Source organism: Electrona antarctica (genome assembly GCF_951216825.1).
Source record: "Electrona antarctica genome assembly, chromosome: 4".
NCBI lineage: Eukaryota > Metazoa > Chordata > Actinopteri > Myctophiformes > Myctophidae > Electrona > Electrona antarctica.
The window spans coordinates 40,208,301-40,231,705 of NC_136809.1; the positions used below are offsets into that span (position 1 = coordinate 40,208,301).

General features: G+C 43.4%; 1 protein-coding gene across 1 annotated transcript; it reads left to right on the top strand.

The window, feature by feature from the left end:
* The first annotated feature begins 12,800 nt into the window (after positions 1 to 12,800).
* On the top strand, positions 12,801 to 21,913 carry LOC306921981 (SERTA domain-containing protein 2-like). The gene is made up of 2 exons (XM_079499328.1): positions 12,801 to 12,936; positions 19,961 to 21,913. Exon 2 carries the CDS (start codon positions 19,965 to 19,967, stop codon positions 21,033 to 21,035), a length of 1,071 nt encoding a protein of 356 aa, XP_079355454.1. The 5' UTR covers positions 12,801 to 12,936; positions 19,961 to 19,964; the 3' UTR covers positions 21,036 to 21,913.
* Positions 21,914 to 23,405: the final 1,492 nt, after the last annotated feature.

Here is a 23,405-nt window from a genome sequence, read left to right on the forward strand (position 1 = left end):
AGTAGGTAAATATTTGGCCAAAGTAACTATAGAACCGTGCCAGAACCGCCCCAAATGGTCCAAATTACTGACAAATAACGGATTTCCACATTTCATTCAACGGATTTCCATTTCATTCAAAGAACCCATGGCTGATAAAGCCTAATTACGCCACTGTTTAGACGCAATCAAGGTGAAACACCATGAAAGAGGGAGTCCCCTCTTTAGTTTGCCATTTTGTTCCATAGTATGGATAATCAACTAAAGTTCACCTGGTTGGTTGACATATGAGCACTGTCTGTGACCTCAATTGTAGAATCTGTTATACCTTCACAACTACTAGATCAGCCTGAGGTTGTGGCGTGTCAGCTTGTTTTAACATCTGGCCCTGTCAGCAGCCATGTGTAGATGCAAGGCGATTGCTGCTAGAAATCGGCCCCAGCCTAACCCAACAGAGACCAACAGATGAGGCCTGGGCAAAATAAAGAACTCACTTTTGCACCCATCCACCCTTTTACTAGCCCTCTCTAATTATGTCAAGCTTAGAAAAAAAGAAGGAAAAAACATTAAAAGGGCAGTGTGAGGTTGCGTTGGCCTTCTGTTTAACAGCAGCAGCCTTCTCTCTCAAGGCATAACCCCAATTTGCTTAAGTGAAAACAAAACACATTGAGTCAGTGGGCACTGGGCAGGGGACAGCGAGTTAGATGTTGTGAGTTTTTTGAGGAGTGGGAGGTGGTGGTGATGATGTCGCAATGGGAGGGTGGGTGGGTGGGGGGGGGGGACAGGCCTGTTTGCTGGCTTTATTTGTTCTTGGTTGCCGGGCAATGGCAGGGGGAAAGCATCTGTGACAGCTGTAGAAGCTGTAGCCTTTCACCCGCTCTGCTGAAGAAGCCCTAGAGGTGGGAGGCAGGGGAGGGGGAATTGCGGGAGCAAGAAGAGAAAGGGGGTTTATTAGTCCATGTGTGAAGTTCACCCAGACAATAGTGTGCAGCACACTTCACAAATAGGCACGTTGATTTGACTGGTGTAAGATGGACACAGATCCTACAGAAACCGGTTGAGTCTCAGGACTCAGGGACTGTAACTCTTTGCCCTGGGAATATGCTACACATATGTTATGTGTATTTTGCTTACATTTTCAACATTGTCAAATAGCCTGAGGGGTGTCAGTGGGTGCAATGAGCCTGGTTAACGACGACGGGGTCCCATTTAGCCTGGTGAACAATAGCCAAGTGTGCAGCAGCTAGCGCACACAGTTGAATCAGTGTGGACTGCACACAGCAGAATGAACCGCCTGCTTAAACTGCAGCAATTGGCAGTACTGCAGTGGTCCATTTTACCTACAACTCAACTATGAGCTACTCCATTTTTCAAAGCTGTGTATTTACATAGTAAATAACTATTATTACTACATTGTTCTGTATCTGTTCAAGGGTAATATACTGTACGTTTGTCTTCAAGTTTATTTAATTCTACAAAGCAACATACTTTAACTGCTAATAACACTTTCTTGTGTCATTTGCTGGAGCAGAATATTGCCTTTTTGATGATGTACTCGGCTTCCTTCACTCCAAACATGAATTGAACCTAACCCCTTTTTACAAACTATTTTTGAACTAAATTGACACCTGTTTTCTTCAGTGAGGTTATCTAGGGCAAAACTAGCACAAACAAAAGACATCTCATTATGTGTGGTTGGCAATGACTTTACAGTTAGAATAGCAGGGGAAGCCCTTTTTACTGCTGACTCAAGTGTTTATGTAATCTACATTTTTATACATTCCCCCAGAGTATTTACTCAGCTCATAAACAATGGCAATTCCTTACTGCCCCAAAAGAGGATGCTGTTTTCAGTTTAAGGATGGCAGCCTTTTAGTTTTATTACCAGTATTGTGTTAGCACCATGCAATATTACCTTCTTTGATTTCATCATAATTAATTATTGGGTTTGTACAGAGTTTTGAATGTTTGCAAGACAGGATTTTACACGTCTGTAAAGTCTGGAATAAGGAAAAAGAAAGAATTTGTTTAGCAGTTTAAAAATACTACTACATGGAAAATGGATAACAATGTGAATGTATAGGATATCATATCACATCATTAATGTGTAGGGTATGTAAAGGAGAGTCCATTTAAAATACAAATCAGATCAGTCTGTGCATTAAAAACAGCAGATTATTGGTTGCCCGAGTAACCAATGTTGGAACAGTGTTGAGTCAGTTGAGTCTATTAGGTCTTCGAGTCTTACTTGTGTGTTCCGGACTCAGAGGTTTCCTATTATTTCCTCTTTAAACCAAAGTTTAATTCTACCTACCTTTTTTTCTTCTTCTTCTTTCAGAAATCCACAAATCCACCCTCATAGGCAGAATCAAAGTTCTGTGTGACTGCGCCATAACAATATTTTTTAGTGAGTGAAAACAGGAGAGTCCTGATCACTCCGGTCAACTAAAAGTGATTAACCTCTATGAAATCTGCGATCATATGGGACCTGCTTTAAAGTTCATTGGTCATAAAAGGAAATATCTCAACCTTTCAGCGTTGAAATAACCAATTTATCCACATGGTGACTGGCGTACAGCAGCTTGACCTGTAGCAGCCTACTTAACTCGTCATAACAAGAATGTTGAGGTTTGAAGAAAATGAACAGCAGGTGAAGGAAACTGTTGTCTGTGGCAATAGAAGATTCAGTTTGATAAAACATTTAACTTACTGTAGTAAAAAGAAGCACAAACATCGTAAACTATATACTACGTTAATTTGGGTGTAATTGTATAACGTCTAGGGGAAGCTTCCTGTATTGATATGACATGATACATCTCTTGTTCTCGGGTTTCTCAAGCCTGTCAACAGCACATCACACAGAGACTGGAATCTGGATATGCTCATTTGATCTGTGTCAACAAACTTGATAATGAAAGGGCTGTGCTCTGGTGCACCAATACACTGGATGGATAAACACATTTCAAATGAAACAAATCAACCACCTGTTTGAACTGAGCATGGTCACTGTCAGTCAAGATGCTTGCCTGCCTGCCGTGTGATCATAAACGTTCCACAAATCACAGTTAATATGGCTATCTGTTCTTATATCATAATAATAATAAACACATAGTTGCAACACTGAATTAACAATTTCATATATTATTATATTATATACCAGTAAGACGCCTGAGCGCGAGAAGCGACCTCGCGTGCACGCATCCGCTTCGATGACGGCAGACTGCTGGGCGAGCGCTGGCTCTTTCTTTGGTAAGGGGGTCAGATCAACATGGAATTAATTCTGTACTGGCCATAATAGGAACGTGTCTTGACTGTACAGGGTTTGATGAGGTCAGATCAACATATGGAATGTCAGAACAGGTCAGCTCCATACAGTATATATGGGGGTATATAGGGTGGACATTCTCTTGAGTGTACAGGGTTTGATGAGAACCCAGGTAGGGCCAGGCCTTAATCTCCGGGCCTGTTGAGAACTCTAGTTTTCGCCGGCTGCTGGGCACGGCTGCACTAATAACTTTGGGGCAGGCCCGTCTAGAGTTTGAATGGACAGGTGGGCCTGTTGAGAACTCTAGTTTTCGCCAGCTGCACTAACTAGTAGAAATGCACTCTGTCGAGCTGCCAACTTGCGCTTTGCACACAAGTTGTCCATGAATGGCCTACTTGTGCGTGAGCAGAGCATGCAACTTACCTCAACCAAGTTATTGAAACATCTGAGTTATGTCTATATATAAATCCCGTTCCAGATATCCACTACAACTGGTTCTAAATGTTTTAAGTGTCCTATAAGTTTGAAACTCAAATTGGTTACGTCATCCACACATACATATTGTGTATTTTTGGTGGCCCCCTCGGCCTCACCGACATATGCCCCTCGGCCAATCAGGGATTGGCTGATGACGTAACTATGTATGTTTATGTAAAAACGCTCGTTCCTGATTGGCCGAGGGTGTCACCAAACAATCCCAATCCCTGATTGGCCGAGTGAGTCACCGACATACGCAGCCGGAAACAGTACTTGCACTCTGCTCGCGCAAGTAATAACTTTGCGGCAGGCCTGTCTAGAGTTTGAACTTTGAATGGACAGGTATAAGTCAAAAGGGAGACATCGAAGAGGAAGGATAGATGGGGAAGGATCAACATATGCAATGTCAGAACAGGTTCTGACATATATCCATATATGGAGATCTAAGGGTTTGAGGTTTGAAGTCACATGTAGAGTTGCTGGCCAATATTGATGACATCAGGGATCTCCATATACGGGCTTAACAGGTCGCATTTAATATGATATCAGGGTCTCCACATCTCCATCCCTGATGATGTCACGAGACCTGGGCACCATATATGGTGCCTGACCAACACACTGATGGTGCCCGACACACTGACGGGAAATGCACGATTCCATAGTTAACAGCTAAGAAATTGATTATGCAATTCTAAGCTATAATAACAGTATGCCCCCCGGGAGTGCAGTGCCCGGTGTCAAGTCCGTCAGATTGCCGGTTGTCCAGAACCAGCACAAAGGCCTCTGCCCAGGTCTGGACAGGGCCCCTTCCCAGGCTCTGGACAGATCTCCATATATGGAGCTGGCCTGTTCTGACCTGCTCTGCCCTGTTCTGATCATCACAATGATGCACGGCCTCGCCCTTTATTAGCCAATTGATCACACCTGATCAACGTCTATAATCCACATAACTCGAGAACCGTTCGCCTCACCGACTTGAAATTCGACACACGCGTTCCACACCACCACAGGGAGTGCAGTGCTCGGCCTTGTCGGCCGGTCGGACCCACGGTTGTCCAGAAACGCCACAAAAGGCCTCTGCCCTGCAGGCTCTGGACAGGGCCCCTTCCCAGGCTGGTCTGTTCTGACATCTGCATAGACTCCATATTTGGGCATGCATGACAAAGAACTCCATAAATGGGCATAAAAGGGACACAGACGTAATAACTGGCTGGGGCTTGCATTTGACACGTGCGCGTTCCCCACAATGATGTGCGACCTCGCCCTCTATTAGCCAATATCACACCTGATCAGCCCCAACAGGCACTGTTCTAGTTTTTAATAAAGGGAATTGCAATAGGCCTACTGCAGGGGTGGGCAACTGGCGGCCCGGGGGCCACATGCGGCCCCCACCTTCACTTAATGTGGCCCTCAGGTTAATGTCAGAATACTGATATATTATTGGTTTCAGCTGTTACAATTCCACAACATGCAAACATGACCCGCTTGAATTACTTCAGTCTAAATTAGTAGCTCAATGTTCAACACAAGTATAATTAAAGGCATTTGAAATTACATAAAAATGTTCATTTTCAGGATTCCAATTCAAAAATAGCAAAAATTTTAGATTTCAATTCGAATATAGCAAAAATAGCCGATCTACAAGCTCAAAATGTCTTTGAGCTTGTAGATCGGCTATTTTTGCTATGACCGTAATATATGGCCCTAGGGAGTGAGTGTGGAAATATAGTGGCCCTCTCCATCGTCAAAGTTGCCCACCCCTGGCCTACTGTATTGAATGCTGTTCCAAGGGTACACCAGGCAGGAGATACAAATGAGAAGGGAAAATACAGTACAGTGATGGATGGATGCCCAGTGTGGATGAGCCAATCTTTGAAACACATCCAGTCAACTCCTTATCCCAGTGCGGCCATCTTGACTTCTTGTGCTCTTGAAAGCGTAAGAAAGGGGTCTGCAAAAAGTTAATTGTCAATCTTGGTGGTCCTGCTCTGGAGAGGAGCTGTGTTGATATCCATGGCAACAGCGTAAATGAAAATAATACTGCGTGTCAGTCATGTCTTATTATGAAACAGAACAGGCACCAAACTGTCTTGTAAAGTCCCCATGTCTGGTCTAAATCACAATCAGAGTCAGACCTCTTTAGCATAGCCAATCAGATACAATTCATACACAACTATGTACGTTATTTGTGGTGGGAGAGTGGGGAGGGAGTGTTCAATGCTCTGTGTTGGCCTTCATCTTTCAGATTTTCCTTTTTATTCTATTTATTCTTTGCTCAGGAGTTACAGTGGCCGTCTTGGAATCGGAACGTTCCTGGTTCAATCCCTAGCTCCTCCTCGCTTTGTGCCAAAGTGTCCTTGAGCAAGATACTTTAACTGCACCCCCATGCACCTTGCATGGTTTCCTCGGCTGTCTGTGAGATAATGGGTGAATGTAATACACATTGTAATCTGGGTTCCCAGAAATTCTCACCAGCTCTCACATTCAAACGGGAGATACATAAATAAATACATAAAGATATTCATCAAGAATCATAAGGAAGCTCAGAACCATCTGTCTAACAGTAGAACAACTGTACAGTGAAGCTATGAGTATACACTATAGCAGGGGTAACCAAACAGGGGTTCGCGAGCTACCAGTAGCTCGCACGAGTCATTCAAGTAGATCCCGGAGTAAGCGGCTGTCAGACTGACAGGCAGCCAGCCATCTCTACCAATACACAGAACGAAATAAATAGCTTGCAGTGATGGCCCCAGACATGTGTATTGGGCCATCAACTGCGTTTGTTCTATTGTTTGACCGCTATCTCTGGTAACCCCTGTGTTGTGATGCACAACTTGTGCATAATAGTCATACATATCCAGTGTTGGGTAACTAACACTACGTAACTTAATATATTACGTAATATATTACCGGAATACGGTAACTTGTAATATAATACATTACTTAACACAAAAATTGTAATATATTCTAAAAATCTTTCTGTATTACTGCATTACTTTCTGTATTACTTTCTGTCTGTCTGTCTCGTTGCCCGTGGCTCTGTCTTGTGACATTATGTGACAACTGCAGAAGTTAAAGAATTACGTATTTCCGCTCCCCACTAATAGTTCTCAGGTCTGGTGTTTGTCCTCTTTTTGTCTCCACCAGGCCGAAGGCATGGGGAGAGAGTATGTTTTGCACTCCGTCCGTCCGTCCGTGTGTGTGTGTGTGTGTGTGTGTCCGTCCGTCCGTCCTTCCGTCTGTGAACAGCTAATCTCCGGCACCGTTAACCCGGTCGATGCCAGATTTTGCACACACACTCCCTGGATGCCAACGATGAACCTCTGCCCCAAAATTTCCAGAACGGCCTGTTATAGCGCCACCAGGAGGCCGCTTTGTGCAAAACAAGTTTTTGGACAGTACACCTACAGATTTTGTCCAAAAATCACGCAAATTGGTACACAGTCTCTCTAGAGCCATTCAACGAAACGGGTCTTTCAGATTTCTCAGACTCCATCCTGATTGGCTAAGATTGGCTTCCAAAGTTCGCAGGAGTGCTCAGTTTCAAACAAAATGCTGCAAATCATGAACACATCGTGTGATTGTGCACGCACATTCCCACTAGGCCGAGGAGGAAATGCCACATGAACATTTTCAACTCAGCCTCATGGTGGCGCTATAACTGGCCGAAAAGTGTTTTTACCTCTAACTGCACGGATCTGTGGATAACTTTGTATGCCAACTCCCTAGAGGCCAAGGAAAAACCTTTGCCTGGAATTTTTCACATCTGCTCTTTATAGCGCCACCAGGAGGCCGACATATGTAAAACACATTTTCTAATATTACTCCTTCAGATTTTATCCAAATTTCACGCAAATCGGTACACATGCTCTTCATAGTCATGTGATCAAGACGGGTTTGTTTGATTTCTCATAATCCACCCTCATTGGCTACGATTGGCTTCTAAACTTTTCAGGAGTAGCCCGCTTTCTACCCGCTTTGTACAAATCGCCACAACTACTCAACGCAGCGTCCGATTGTGGTGAAACTGTGCATGCATATTCCCACTAGGCTTTGGAAGAAATGCCACTTGACAGTTTTCAAATCAGCCTCATGGTGGCGCTACAACAGGCCAAGCCGCGTCCCACACACACACACACACACACACACACACACAACGTTTATATTGCTCCTAAACATTTTGCCAAACATCACACACACACTCCTATCCTCCTGGTGGAGACCTGTGCCCAGAAGGGCACTTTTTCTAGTTTCAAATGGATTTGGCTAGGCGGCCGTTTGGCCTCGCCTTATTGTAGATACGCCACTGGTCTACGTAATGTATAATTTATAATTATACTAAATATTTAATTGTTCGATTTGAGCATTTAAAAAAAGTAATATGTAATAGTAATATTAATATATTACTCTTGCTCAGACAGTAATATGTAATACAATATATTACTTGACAAATTAAGGTAATAAGTAATAAGAAATATATTCCAAATATAAAGTAATATACCCAACACTGTACATATCAGAACAGAACAGTATAAAAACCCACAGAGCTAAACAGCCTCTCACTCACTACTATACCTACTGTACACAGGCAAGCAGTGACTACTCTACTCTGGCTATGGAGGGTCCGGCGGGGAAAAATCATAATCAATGATGATTTCCACCAGGAATGGGAGCATGCATTGCTGAATGTCACGGCAGACTGCTTGTTTTCTAACCTTAAAAAAAAGGAGGAAATTAAAGCATTGATACAAACGTATTCAAAGACTTGTCAAAATGTGAATACTTTTCACTTCAGTTTGACGAGTCTTGCCCTTATTCCATTGAAAAAAAGGACAAAACTTCGGATGAAATGGAGATTTCTGAACTAGTAAATGACTGCCAACTGCAGGGCAGAGCTAGAGAGTAGAGACCAGGACTTTAGGTCAATTGTGAGCAGAGACAAGTATCCCCTGATTGTGTCGTGTGCACTCAAGCTGCATGCCTACTTTGGCTCCACTTACTTATGTGAAATGGCCTTTTTACAAATGAAAATAATAAACATTATTAGAACTCGTATGACTGACTATCTGACTCACATCTTAATGACACCCTCAGACTGGCAATCATTAACTATGAACCAGATTTCAAAACACTTATAATGTGCAGTCAACAGCAGTCTTATTAAAGGTGGGCTGACCCTGAGAGTATTGTATCTGTCACCATATCTGTTCAAATATATGGTCATGTATGCATTTGTCATTTGAACATCTGTAAATGTGAATATTCATCGAACTGAGAAACTAAATATTGTGCTGTATAAGCAATTCATTTCATGTCCTTTTTGTTTTGTTTTATTAAAAACAAAATAACAAATATGTTTATTGTATAAATTATGTATAGTTCTAATACATTTGTCTTAATATTTAGGCATTCATTATATAACTATCATAATTTATTCTTAAACTATAGTCTTTGTCTGGATGTGTGCACATGCATTGAGCCTGTCAGAAATCGCAAAAAACAAGTGTTTTTTTTAAACATATTTTAGTGGTAGATCATGGCTTACAATTGGGAATAAAATTGAAAAGGTTGGTTACCACTGCACTATAGAGAGTCGCAGTCCCGCCCCCTATCATGACGACGCCAGGCCCAGGAAATACTTCCCAATGCATTTTTCCCATAGACATTTCAAAAAGTATTTATTTAAAGACTATTTAAATAATTACAAAGAAGAAAAACAAGAAAGAAGTGTTGTAACCTGCCGTTTTCTTCTTCTTTCTAATTATTTGTTCGGCCCGAAAGTTTTTGTTTGTTGTCATGATTTCTCACAACTCGAGTTGGCTTTGTACGAGGCTTAAAAGGTCTTTAAATAAATACTTTTTGAAATGTCTATAAGGGAAAATTAACAGGGATTAATTTCCTGGGCCCCGGTAGGGGGCGGGACTGCGACGCTCTATAGAGTGCTGTATACATAAAATGCTATCTAAATTACATAAGTTGAGCCTTTGCATACGCCTGTATAAGGTCATCGAGGCTATAGGGAAAGTTCTATGGCAAGTGCTACGGGCTACGATGAAGTCTGAAGAGGTGAGTTTTCAGACTACGGCGGAAGATTGGGAGTCAGTTCTGATGCAATGGGAAGTTCATGCCATAGTTTTGGAGCCAGAAGGGAGAAGAGTCTGGAACATGTGTGTGGAGCGTTGTCCCGGCTGTTTTAGTGAAGGTTCTGCAAGCCTCCCTGTGTTGGCTGATAGCCATTTTGTCTTAATGCCATACATGAGATGGAGGGCTGTCCTACAATCTATATATCACACTTGTGTGAAGTGAGGGGCTATCTTATCATCATACATCATCATGACATTTCGTGCTCAGCCAATCAAATCATCACATTCCGTGGTACACAAGCGCCAGAGCCATAGAGTATAGACAGAGTTACGCGAACTCCGTTCACTTCATGGGGCCAGTCCAATGGCGGCTCTCCTATTCTATTAGTTTGTCCCTAATTGAAGGCTCCACATAGGGACAACCGGAGGTTTACGGAATGCATTGGAGTCTATGGGCTCGCGCGAGTACATGAACCACATGACCAGGCTGTTTTCTGCCCCCTCAATATCGCAACTCTATGCGCTAGCCCCTCAAAAATCCATTATTTCATACAGAGGGGTGGACTTCCCGCTAGGCCTTGGTCCTGTCGCACCTCCAACAGTGCCCATGTGGACTGCATGGCAGGGGTGTCCTCTTCCCTGAGCCAGGCCTAAACCTGACCACATACCAAAATCACACTCATCTGAAGTGAGGTGTGCATGTTGATCTTCTCATGTCCGTGAAAAATCTAAAATGAAATTAAATGAAAATGAAACGTATTACAAGATGTATTTATATCAGTGAGATGACGTCTATCTGTCATTACTGCACTAAATAAACAATAAATTCAATAGACTTGGCTGGCAAAAGATTACATCATAACTACCCTAAACAAACATTAAAGTCCATAGATTTGGCTGGCAAATAAATACATCATAATTGTCTTAAATAAACATTAAAGTCCATAGACTTGGCTGGCAAAAAAATTACAGCATGATTGATAGCCCTAAACAAATATTAAAGGTCCATAGATTTTGTTGCCACATTACCTAATTTCAGAAAGCCATGCGTGATTGGAGGGGCTAGCACCCCTAAAAAAAGATTGTGTCAGGGTCTTCAGCTAGGGACCTGCACCGTTCATGGATGATTTGGGCAAACAAATCTCTGCACTTCTCTGTCTGGGTTTTACAGCCATAATAAAATATGGAGGTCCCTGAGAGTAAGGCTGAGGGAATTAAGTAACATAGGTCTGAGAGAACAAACTGTAGAAATGCTCCCATGAAGAACAGTGCCCAAATTTCTGTAACTAATAATAACTGTAGGAATATATGGTTAAAGTTGAAAAGGCATAGAAAGATCCGGAACCCCCTCTTCAAGTGGTCTATGTTTATTGAATGTCTGTATACTAAGTTGACTTGAGGTTTGGAGGTGGACATATTGATGCCTGTAACTCAGGCAGTGTGCTGGTAGATAATACAGAATACTGACGAAACGTCCCTTTAAAGGGGGTTACTGTTGTCCAGTAGTATATATGACACATTCAGCCATGCAGCCACAGATGGGATGTGCCATATCTTTTATGTCCTATGTTCATCTGAAAGGGATCAGCTGCTATAGTGTTGGAAAGTCCACTGCTTTTTATTCTGACCATCTGGTAGCAATTATGTCACGCTCTGCCTGACTCGGGGCTAACCAGCACATTACGAAACAGATGCCTCAGAGTGGCACATCACTCTTTCCAGCATATAAGCGTCCCAGCACACAAACATGTGCACACGCAAGCATCAGCATGTGTCTAAAGCGCACACACTTTTAGACACAGGTGTGTGTGTGTGTGTGTGTGTGTGTGTGTGTGTGTGTGTGTGTGTGTGTGTGTGTGTGTGTGGGTGGTGTGTGATTGATTGATTGATTGATTGATTGAATGCTTTATTAGTCATGTAAACAGCACAATTAGTTATAGCCTATATGACATCAAAGCTAAAGGGAAAACACAAACATGTCCAAGGACTTGTTTCCATTGTAGTTCTATTCAATTCATCAACATACTGTAGCATAAATGAACACAATAATAATACACATCATCAACAAATACAAACACTGCAGGCCTACAAAAGAGGTGGGAAAATTACATTTCCCCCCCCTTTTGGTCTCCTGATTTCCAAGGACAATTTTGAAAGACACCTATACACATCCTTTAATTAATGGATGATGGCAGAGCAGTAGAAAGTGTACACTGCCGTATCCTTTGTGTATGATGTGCTTATGAACGTTTTATAACGTTCTTATAAAAGAAACAATAATATGAATCTCTCTCTCTCTCTCTCTCTCTCTCTCTCTCTCTCTCTCTCTCTGGCAATTACCATGTCCAGTGTTGAATAGCTTGAATACTTTGCATAGTTGCGGTTGTTCACTCTCAGCGCCAGCGGGAGAAGTACAGTTAACGATAACGCAATACGGAGAGAGTGGTGTAGGCCTACTGTATAGTGAGAGAGCACTGTAGCCTATTTTGCCAGACCGACTGTATGCAAATAGCCTAATTATAGCCTTCTATAAATTGAACTTTTGTGATCAGGGAACATTAGGGAAATAAGAATAATAGCCTATTATTCGCTATATTCAGGGCAAAAGTGGGTTATGGTGGCTTGAGTTGATTTGGTATAGCCTCTACAGCTGATCTGTAAGCTTACTGTATTTGTAGATCGGATATTTTCGTATTGTGGATTGTAAATGAAGAGGAGGCGGGTCTTGTCGAGGCGGAGCAGCAGATCCAGTCCCAGTCAAACTCTCCAGGATCCACCCGACGTCATATCGGTGGTTGCTGCTGCTCGTCGAGCCGAGCGGTGACACAGTCATCTCTGTCCTCTCCTCGGCCTCTTCTTCACTTCACTCGCTCGCCATTTGTATGTGTGCGTGCGCCGTGAGTGTGTGCGTGCAGATCTGCGAGACGACTGCGACTACACTACACTACCTCTCTGCTCTCTCTCTCTCTCTCTCGCTCTCTCTCTCTGGCTGGGGGGGAATAATGAAAGAAACGTGGGGGGGAGAAGAAACGTGAACATTTGGAATAATCGATGTCCCTCTTCAGCCCGTCTGCTGCCGACGGCGTCTCGGTGACACCGATGCGGGATTGTAAGATCGAAGTACATGTGGTAAGTTATGGCTCCTATATATCCCCGCTATACATGCAACAACATGACTTATTTCACGTGCCTCTCTGGCGTCTAAAAAACACACACACACGGGCATGCATAGAACATAAGACAGTAGCCTATACCGTATGTGTTTGTTTGTTTTTTGTCGCAGATTGTCGCCGATTGGGCTGATCAGATCAGAGTCAAAGTCAGTTGTCGAGTTGTTCCACTGCAGCGCGCCGTCGTGACATTGTTACAACATTGTAACGAGTTATTCTGCTAAGTGGCGCGCCGCTGGCGTTTATTATAGACAGAATGAATAACATTTCAACATTGTCCAGGCAGTCAGTTGTATGATTGTATCCCATAACCGTTTGGTTTGAGTACTTGGTGGCAGGTGGCGGTTAGTAGTGGGACATGATGGCGCCCCCCGCCCCCATCACATTCACAGCCTTAATGTTGTTGAAGCATTCTGCTGCTCTGGAGGTCGGGGCAGCTGTTGTGACAGGTTTAGACAGGGGTCACTCACTATGCTATAGCAGCGCTCGTTCTCAAAGTGGGGTCCAGGGACCATCTGGTTTCATTGAGGGGGTTCCAAATGGACCCTTACAGGTAGGCCTATATGTAGCCAACTCTCTGAGAGAACCAAATGGACCCGGGTCCATTTGCACACTCAGAGTTATGGGGGTCCTGGCAGGTCCTGAAAGGGAGAGTGGAGCAGCACGTATTGCAGGCCGTCGCTGCAAGAATATTTCAGACCTTTAAAGTTGGAGTGGGCGGGGCCTCTCAGCAATGTAACTGAGAGCTGACGTACGTGTGTGTGTGTGTGTGTGTGTGTGTGTGTGTGTGTGTGTGTGTGTGTGTGTGTGTGTGTGAGAGAGAGGGGGGGTGGGGGGGTGGTTCATAGTACAATTGCTACTTTGTGAGTATTATTATGTAAGGACAGGGGATGTCTTAAAATGTCTCACACACGTTCTTACAGTGATCCCTCATCATGATAGGACCATTACTTTTGTGGTCTTTACGATGTTCATAAAGTCTTGCATGCAACAAGGTCCTGTCTCTCTTCGAGAAGTAGAATACACAAAACGCTCACATACAAAAAGGACACTGTAATGCATTGATCCAATCAATGACTTGTTTTTGTATTTATAATTATTAGTTTTAAAATGAGCTAAAACATGTTCTAATCCGGCATTCTGGTTTATATTAAATATGTTTTCATGAGAGTATACAAACAACCAGGATTCATACATGCTGTTGGGACCTTGATATTTGCTGTACAGTAAAAAGAAAAAGGTTAGCATGGCTGACTTTGGACAATTAAAATGTAAAACGTTTGTAAATCAGATTTTTATATTAAAAATGGTGAGCATGAATGTAGATATTGAAGTGACTCATGTACACAGACCACAGCACAGTATAACACCAGTTACACCAATACACTGAAGTGTTGTGAAGACAACAATCTCCTCTGCAGAGAGAGAGATTAGGTGCACACAGTGGCACCAAACAGACAACATTCCATTTCAGTGACTAAAGTCCACCGTAGCTTCCTTGACTCTCTTCACAAACTGGCCCAGTTTCCAGTAAACACTACAGTGTTCCTTTTTCTTTTTTCTTTCTGAAAGAGAGAGCAGAAGTTTACCTAAATATTTCAGCCAGTTGGCTGCAGAAGTGGTCCCTTCTGCAACTGTTTAAAAATAGCTCAACATTTGACTTAAACAAGGCCCAATAATTTAAACCTACCGACTTGCGAAGTCTTGGGGCTGCCAGTGCTCTTGGTTTCTAATATAGAACCTGCATTTTGACACACAAAATCCTGCATCTGCATATTAGACATATTGCTAATTTAAGGAATACACCATTGTAATTTAATCTGGATGTAGTTTTGTGGAACATCAAGGCAAAATCTGAGATGATAACTGAGGGACATGGGATTGTCCAGGCATGTGTTCTTCTGACCGTGCTTTTTCGGAGACTTGGTTAAACACACATGAACATGGCTTTCTTACACAGATATGCAGAATTAACTTAAGCAAGGTACAGAATCCAGAGAGGCATTCCTGGGAATTGGCATTGCAGGAATTAAATGCCCCAAAACCTCTACACTAGACATGCTTCCTTGACTCCACTCACACTGAAGCCTTGCTGAATGTTCTAGGCAGCTGCTTTTTTAAACAGCCACTCTTCCCCCACAAAAGACTGGTATAATGATACCCTGACCTTTCAGTATCAACGCCATTGAAGGCAAAGTGCTGAGGGGAGAATGCACACATTAAGAAGTGCTGTCTGTGTGTTACTTGTGAATTTACTGCATCCTGAAGATCCAGAGAGTTCAGGCAGGGACGTGCACCTCCAGAGATGGGCAGAAGGACGCATGCACTCGTCCAGAGGAGTTGTCTGTGTAATTTGAGCGCCAACAAGCTGTGGGCCAGCTGAGTGTAGTATAGTGGCTGGCAGTGTTGCCAGATTTTGTGAGAAAAATAAGCAACCAGGTCTAGTAAAACAAGCCCCAAAAGAAGCAACTTGAAACCTATAGCCTACTGTACATCGGCTATATTTCATCTTGAAATAAAATTTGGAAGATTTCTTCCAAACAACACAAATCTGATACGGTCCGGGGCTCTCTCCCTGGCACGAAACATTTTCAGATGGAGGTTAGGGACAAATACATGGGCCTATTCATTTCGGGGTCCATAACATAAAAAATCTTTTAGAACCACTACACTTTAGACACAAGTAAAAAAATCAGACCAGTCTGAAGTGAGTGGTGCTGTACTGTACTCGTGCTGTAGTACTGTACAAATCCCTGGCGTGTGTGTGTGTGTGTGTGTGTGTGTGTGTGTGTGTGTGTGCGTGCGTGCGTGCGTGCGTGCGTGCGTGCGTGCGTGCGTGCGTGCGTGCGTGCGTGCGTGCGTGCGTGCGTGCGTGCGTGTGTGTCTTAGGCTATGGTCAACAAACGCTATTTCCGTACTCGGACGGACAGACAGACAGACAGCCAGGGACACATAGCTGTCTATAGGAGTGGCTGTGGCGACTGTGGCTCAAGAGGTAGAGCAGGTCGTCCAATGATCCATGGGTCAGCGGTTCGAATCCCGGCTCCTCCTGGCTACATGTAGAAGTGTCCTTGGGCAAGACACTGAACCCCAAATTGCTCCCGATGTGCTGGTTGGTACCTTGCATGGCTTCCGCCGCAATCGGTGTATGAATGTGTGTGTGAATGTAATGCACAATCTATGTAAAGCGCCTTGGATAAAGGCGCTATATAAATGCACCATTTACCATTTACCATTTACTAGCACCACTCAAAAAAATGCAACCCCCAACTACCAATATTTACAAGCTACTTTACAGAAAAAGAAGCCAGAAGTCGCTTATAATAAGCAGACATGGCAACACTGATAGTGGCTGGCTGAGCAGTAGTGCTCAGTGAAGGGCTGAAAAGAAAGCTTGCAGTGGTGTTGTAACACGACACCATTTCTTATTGTTTGCTCAAAGGAAAGGTATGTGGCTTCTGAGTCCACTGCACCACTCCCTCCCCCAGCACTCCCATGGCCCACTCAGTGTCTTCCTCATTAATCTCTCACTCAGCGCCTGATTTTGTATGTTGTCCAAGTCCCATTAGTGCTGTAAGAACCATCCACTAAGACCACCCCTCACTTCACACGGGTGTGATTTCTTATTTTATTAATCGGTATACGTTTAATAATTTAGACATTAAATGACAGTGAAATAATAAAGTACAAGATTATGTTAAATGCTCACCACACATCACTTGAACACAGGTATCTTGAGATATCAACTGATGTTATTGATTATCCAGCAATACAAAATACAAAATCAAATATGGATCAAATACAATCATTCACATTTTGATGAAGTTGTGAATAGCACTCTATAAGCAAGCATTCACACATATTTATTCCCACCCCTATATATTCCTATTTAGATTTCCCCCAGTCTCTGTCCAAATCCATTGCTACATCTCTCTGTCTCTGTCTCTCTACCTGGCCATGGCTCTTTTCTATTTCTTTGTTTCTCCTCTCCTTTCCATTGATTTCAGCATTGTCAGTCTGTACTATAATTCTGTGTATCTCTCTCCCCATGCCATGTCTTGAGTCAGTGTCAGCAGATGGCAACCTCGAAGGGCCCCACATACAAAGACTGGGTGCAGGAGGAGGGAGCGTTTTAACATGAGCACAAAATACAACTGGCGACTTGTTGGGGCCTTGTGGTTAGCGTACCCGTCCCATAATCAAAACCGGTTTGCTCCACACAACAGCAAGTGCATACGTCCCTCAGCTGTCATACGCTTACAGGACATGTCCTTGAGTAATGCCTCATTTATGCTCTGTCGTACACCAGTGTCACTCGCTCAAAAGAGACGATCTTCAAGTTCACAATGTGCAGCAGATGTGATGTCGCACAACAAAGTATAAATCAGGATTAGGACTTAAATTGAAAGAATTTTCAGCACTACCCAAAACGGATGGTTGGCCGTATGTGGAGCGCACACAGCACACGCAGTCAACCACGTGGATCTGCCTCTCACCTCTCCTTTCATCTTCATACTGCAGCATCAGCTGCAGCCGCACTGGCTGCAGGAGAACCTACCCCCCATTCTACTTTCTTCCACCCTGGATTCCCAGCTGAGTAACAAGCCAGTGCAGCAGTGCGTTCTCTGCACATGTGTATGTGCATTGTGCAAGCATGCACCTGTGTACAGATTTGTTTCATATTGATTATTTTTTTCAAGAGTTGCTCACAAACTGTTCTCTCACTTTGTTTTGATGTCATCCAAATAAAACATTTACAGGGGAATCCTTTCTTTTTCCTGAATCTTTACTTATCTTTTTGCGTGTGTGGTGATGGCAACTCACCGCAGAACCACCTGAAAGAGGCGAGGCTTTTAGAGATTGCTCAATTGGCGTGCTGCTGGGGTAGAGTTACACAGAGCTGAAACCATGCACTCTAGGAGAGGTGTGTTCCGTCTTAGATGACAGTTTGGAGCAGCTCAAAGGCTGTGTTCCCTGTCTACCACAGGTTTCGTTTTTATTATCTTGGCCATTGGCTGCATACTTTTTTTTTTAATTTGTCAGTTGTAAGACAGTTGTGAAAGAACTGTGATTGACTTTCTGAGGGCTGCTGGCCATGGTACGAAGATGATATAAATATACAGCATGAAATTAATTCAGCAAGTTTTTTTTCTTCTAAAAGTTAGACAGATGGACTTGTGAATGGAAAGTTGCTGGAGCAAATCCCCATTCTCCAAATAACTACACCTTGAACCTTGTTGAAAGTCTTTGAACAAAGTTGCTTAAATGCTAAGACGTTCTGTGGCAGTAGTAGTACCCATGGCAGTACACAAGTCTAGACGTCTGTGGTTGTACTGGGGAGCTCCCTGGTGTGGACTGTAACTGTACAAATAAAAATAAATGTGCAGCAGGTAATTACTGTCTGAAGCCATTCATGAATTGGCATTCCTAGACTAAATGTATATACCGATAGTGTACATATACACACATGTGGACAGCATGAGTGTAGATCAGAATTTATTTTGGGTGGTTTTCCTACATGTTTCCAGTCTATGTAGGGCATTGGTTCCCAAAGTGGGGTCCGGGGACCCCCAGGGGTCCTTGATGGAGTTCCAGGGGGTCCCCAGCTAAATCATAGTTTGGAACCAAATGGACCCTTATGGGTCTGTAACTTTGAGAATGTACAAATGGGTCCATTTGGTTCCATTTGTACACTCTCAGAGTTAAATTAACATTGATTTATTATAAATTGGGGGGTCCCGTCCCAGAGATAGAAATGCCATTAAATGGGGGTCTGTAGACTAATTCATGACAAACTGGGGGTCCTTGAAATTAAATGGGTTGAGAATCACTGCTAGAGCCGTCCCTGGCATATCTTTTCAAATGGGGGTCTGCGGGCTAATTAGTGTCTATTTGGGGGTCCTTGACATGGAAAAGTTTGGGAAGGGGCTATGTTGGCTGCCTGAACAGGGGGGGGGGGGGGGGGGGGTCTGGCTTGTGGGTGATAATAACTTAAGGACAGAAGCTTGGCCATTTCCTGTCCTGTTGACACGTGTTGCCTTGTGTTGTGAGGGAGTCAGGAGGGTCAGCTGACTCCTGCTCACATGGGAACCATTCAGCTGACAGAGAAACCCCCCACCTCCCCCGAACCTGTCCTCCTGGTGCACTCCTGGTGGAAAAAGTACCATGAGTAAAAGTATCAATACTGCAATGTAGAAATACTCTCTAACAAAAGTCCAGGATTCTAAATTGACCTGAGTAAAAGTAGAAAGGTATTGGTATCAAAATGTACTTAAAGTACAAAAAGTTAGTATTATCATAATGAGTATTCATTATGCAGAATGTCCCAAATGTATATAAATATATATATAAATATAAAAAGAAGAAAATAGCAGATCTGAGTGTTTTGTAATAATAATCAAAGTCTACAAAGTAATAATTGTATTGGAGTAAAAGTATAATATTTGCCTCTGAGATGTAGTGGAGTAGAAGCAAAAGTACTGAAAATGGAAATACTCCAGTAATATATAAAAAAAACCCTCAAAATTAGAATTACAGTAGGCCTACTTGAGTAAATTAACTTGGTTATGTTACAACTCAGCCCCACACACACCACCATCAACTCTCAATTCAAATGTCTGTTAAGGTGCTGTACTTGCCACCACCAAGTGGTAAATTACATTTAAACTGAAATCCAATGAGTTCCTTTTGTTCGCTTTTCAACTTTTCAACTTTTGTCTTTCCCAGGAAAGATTTGCTAAGCATATTAGCTCAGAGATTCACATTAACAGAGTTACAAACTTTCTTATTTGGGAGCAGCCCAGTTTGCACACTGCAGTTTGTGGTTGAATAGCTTCATTAGAGCGAATGTTGAACTTGTGCCTTGCCCAAGGGCACATCTATTCTTTTACTGAACATTTTTGCTACCAGTTAATTTGTTGCTAATGTGGAACTGTGGAGCACAGTAATGATCTATATTTCCCCCTCCTGTTTCTGCTCCACAGATATATGTTGGGTAACGGGGTGAAGCGGAAACTGAACGAGGACGAGGATGGACTGGAGGAGGGCATCGTGGGCATGCCAGGGGCCGGCACGGTGGCGGTGGTCGGAGGGGGCCTGTCACGGGCGTCGTACGCCCTGCAGCGTCAGACTGTCCTCAACATATCGCTGATGAAGCTGTACGGCCCACGGGCTGGCCCGGATCCAGGCCTCCAGCGACGCGTCCTCATCAACAACATGGTCCGCCACATACACGAGGAGTTCAAAGAGGAAGGAGGGGGAGGCATGCGCGCCCTCTTCTTCGCCGTGCAGCCCGCCGCGCCACGCTCTGCCTCCACTGCCGGCCGCGAGGTCAACGGCGACAACGAAGGATATCGCCAGGCACCCCTCCCTCCTCCTCCCTCCTTCAGCATCCTCTCCTCCCTGGACTCCTGCCTTACTCCCGCCTCACTCCTGGAGGAGGACTCCCCGCTGTTCTTTGCCCTGCCTTCCTCCTCGCCCCACCCCATGCACCATTACTCCGCCCGTCCAACGCCCCCCGCCCCCCTTCCCTCGCCCCCAAAAGACAGCTTCTCCACGGCTCTGGAGGAGATCGAAGAGCTGTGCCCCGTCGTTGTGACAGCGTCGTCGTTGTCCTCCCCTTCGCTCTCTCCCCCCTACAACTCCTCCGAGACCCTCTCATCGCCTCAGACCGATCAGGCTCTGTCGGAGGATGTAAGCATGAAGGAGGTTGGACTGAACTCACATACGGAGGAGGAGGAGACAACAATGGAGAAACATGCTCCTCCTCTTCCTCCTCCCAGTACCACGGACACACCCTCCTCCCCAGCGGGCTTTCTGACTGACTTTGCCCTCGATGACATTCTGTTCACCGACATAGATACGTCCATGTACGACTTCAGCTCCGGCACCGCCCCCTCGGTCACCTCTGCGTCCAAGATGGCTCCCATGGTGATGGCGGATGACTTGGTGAAGACCATCTCCAGCTACGGCGGCCCCGGCGGGAGTTCCCAGAACCAGCCTTTTAAAATGGACCTGGCCGAGCTAGACCACATTATGGAAGTGTTGGTGGGCTCCTGAGGGACAAATGGAACCACCTCAGAGGGACATAAGTTATAGCTCACCAATTGGGTTGTTTTGTACAGTTTTCTACGTGTGTCCGAGAATTGTAAGAAAAGCTAAACATTGTCAGAGACGTTTCTACTCTGTGCATGCTTTTCCAGATGAGAGAAAATGTGAGATGATTTTTTGACAAAAATAATTTATGCATCCGAGTGCCTTCGTCCATGTTCGACCATCAAGCGATTACATTTTTGCTGTTTTTTTTAGCCAGCACACAGAACTACACATTTTCTCTGAAATGTTTCTGGCATACAAAGAATGGACTCGGTTTACAATCACATTTCTTCACTACACTCACAGGTTTGCATAGTCTCACCCAAAATGTTTGCAGTAACACATCAGTTACAATGAACATGCAAAAGTTTCAAATCCATCTAAGGTTGATGCATTTTCACAACTCATCGACTTTGTTACTTAATACCACTACTGCTGGTACAATGTACTGCTACTATTGGATAAAATGTATTTTCTGAAAGATTTTTCGACATTATGCTTTAATAGGTTTCAAAGGCCCAGAGGCCAGGAAACATACATGTGTATGCTAACTGCCCATATTATGCAGGTAAGAAAAAACACCAAACTAGCTGTTTCCAATAGCAGCATTATGACTAGTTTCATCTCCTGTTGCTGGCTTACTTTCGCTGTGTGACCCAGATGGAATTGTTCAAGTGTGAAATGGAAGTGTATCTTTATGAGAACATTTGCACATGCACCAAACACAGAAACAAAACAATACTTTGAATCCTCTATTTCTGATTAAGTTATTTATTTTCTCTTGGCTCTCGTGTACAAATATTTATTATGTAACATTGACTAATATTTTGTTTGTACAGAACATAAATGCATATGGGGGGATTCAAGGTGTACCATGCAATGAGTGATGCATTGCATATTCTGTAAAATATTTTAGCATTTCAGCTATGTCAATGACCTTATTCCAGCCTATAGTCCGTTAGTGTGTGTGTGTGTGTGTGTGTGTGTGTGTGTGTGTGTGTGTGTGTGTGTGTGTGTGTGTGTGTGTGTGTGTGTGTGTGTGTGTGTGTGTGTGTGTGTGTGTGTATGAGAGAAAGGTTTGTTTTGTCGTATTATCCACATTAATTGATTTTCAGCAATAAGTAGTTTCAGTTTTGTGATGATAATGGTGTGGAAAGTATGAATTAAGATGCATTTTACTAACTAGTCGCTAACTACTCGCTGACTAAGATTCACTCTGCCACCTCAGTTTTTATTTTAATTTTGTTGTCTAGCTTTTGTTGTGTGTCCACAAACTCCTACACAAACATTAAATTCCCATTGACAATGAATGGACAATTGTACGTCATAGTGTCTGAGCAAATAGACATAGGGCTCCATTTTCGTCACCGCTAAACCCCTTATCCCTAAACTTCTTTGCCTTTTTTTACTATTTGAAAAACATTTTTGAATAGATTAACTAGCCACTCTACATTGACACGTTGTGAGCTTGTAGACTGGCCATTTTAACTATTCAAAATGTTTTGCAAAATAGTAAAAAAGGCAAAGAAGTTTAGGGATAAGGGGTTTAGCAGTGATTCATGATGATGTATTGTACGATGATAAGAGCGCCCCTCACTTCACACAGGTGTGATTTTTTACTTTCAAAGAAAGTGGGCAATCAGCACTTTACGTGCCTAATTTATGCTCCATCGTACGATGGTATCGCACTCCGAAAACAGCGGATATACAAGCTCACGCTTTGCGACACCGTTGTTCAACAGAGTAAGGCCTTAGCAGAGCAAGGGTGCAGTAGGTCTATGTCGTTTCAGACAGGGTTTGAACTGCTAATGCCATCTCTGGGTACTGGAGTGTTAAACATATCATTGCTGTCTGGCAGAAAACTCTTATCTCCATATTCTAACTTTTTGTATTTCTTCGCCCTATTTGACCATATTACATCGTCACACGAAAGCATCAAAAGTAGCAGATCCACAAGCTTGAAAGGCTGCACGAAGCTATGTGTTTGGAGCTTGTATGTATCTGCTGTTTTTGCTATTTTTGAATTTGAATCCTGAAAAGTAACAGTTTTGGACATATGAGGTTAACCGTTTTCCACCCGGCAGAGGCGATATCCAAAGACATTTCTTTCTGCTGTAGACTGACTGAAAGGAGAATACAGAGCCAACCATTTCTAATCAAAACACATGTCTGCTTCTCTTGCTGGCTTACAGTAAATGCCACTGTTATTTATTTGTTTTTCTGTTTTGTTTGTTTTGTGTTTCTGTTATGATATCTTGCTTCCCATGTTTGACCATACAGACAAAGGTCAAGTAGGTCAAAGATAGGCTATAGGCTATTTTTATTTCTTCCATT

Bases quoted from the DNA above. Each gene is read 5' to 3' on its own strand.
- LOC306921981 (XM_079499328.1), top strand. From the start codon at position 19,965: ATGTTGGGTAACGGGGTGAAGCGGAAACTGAACGAGGACGAGGATGGA.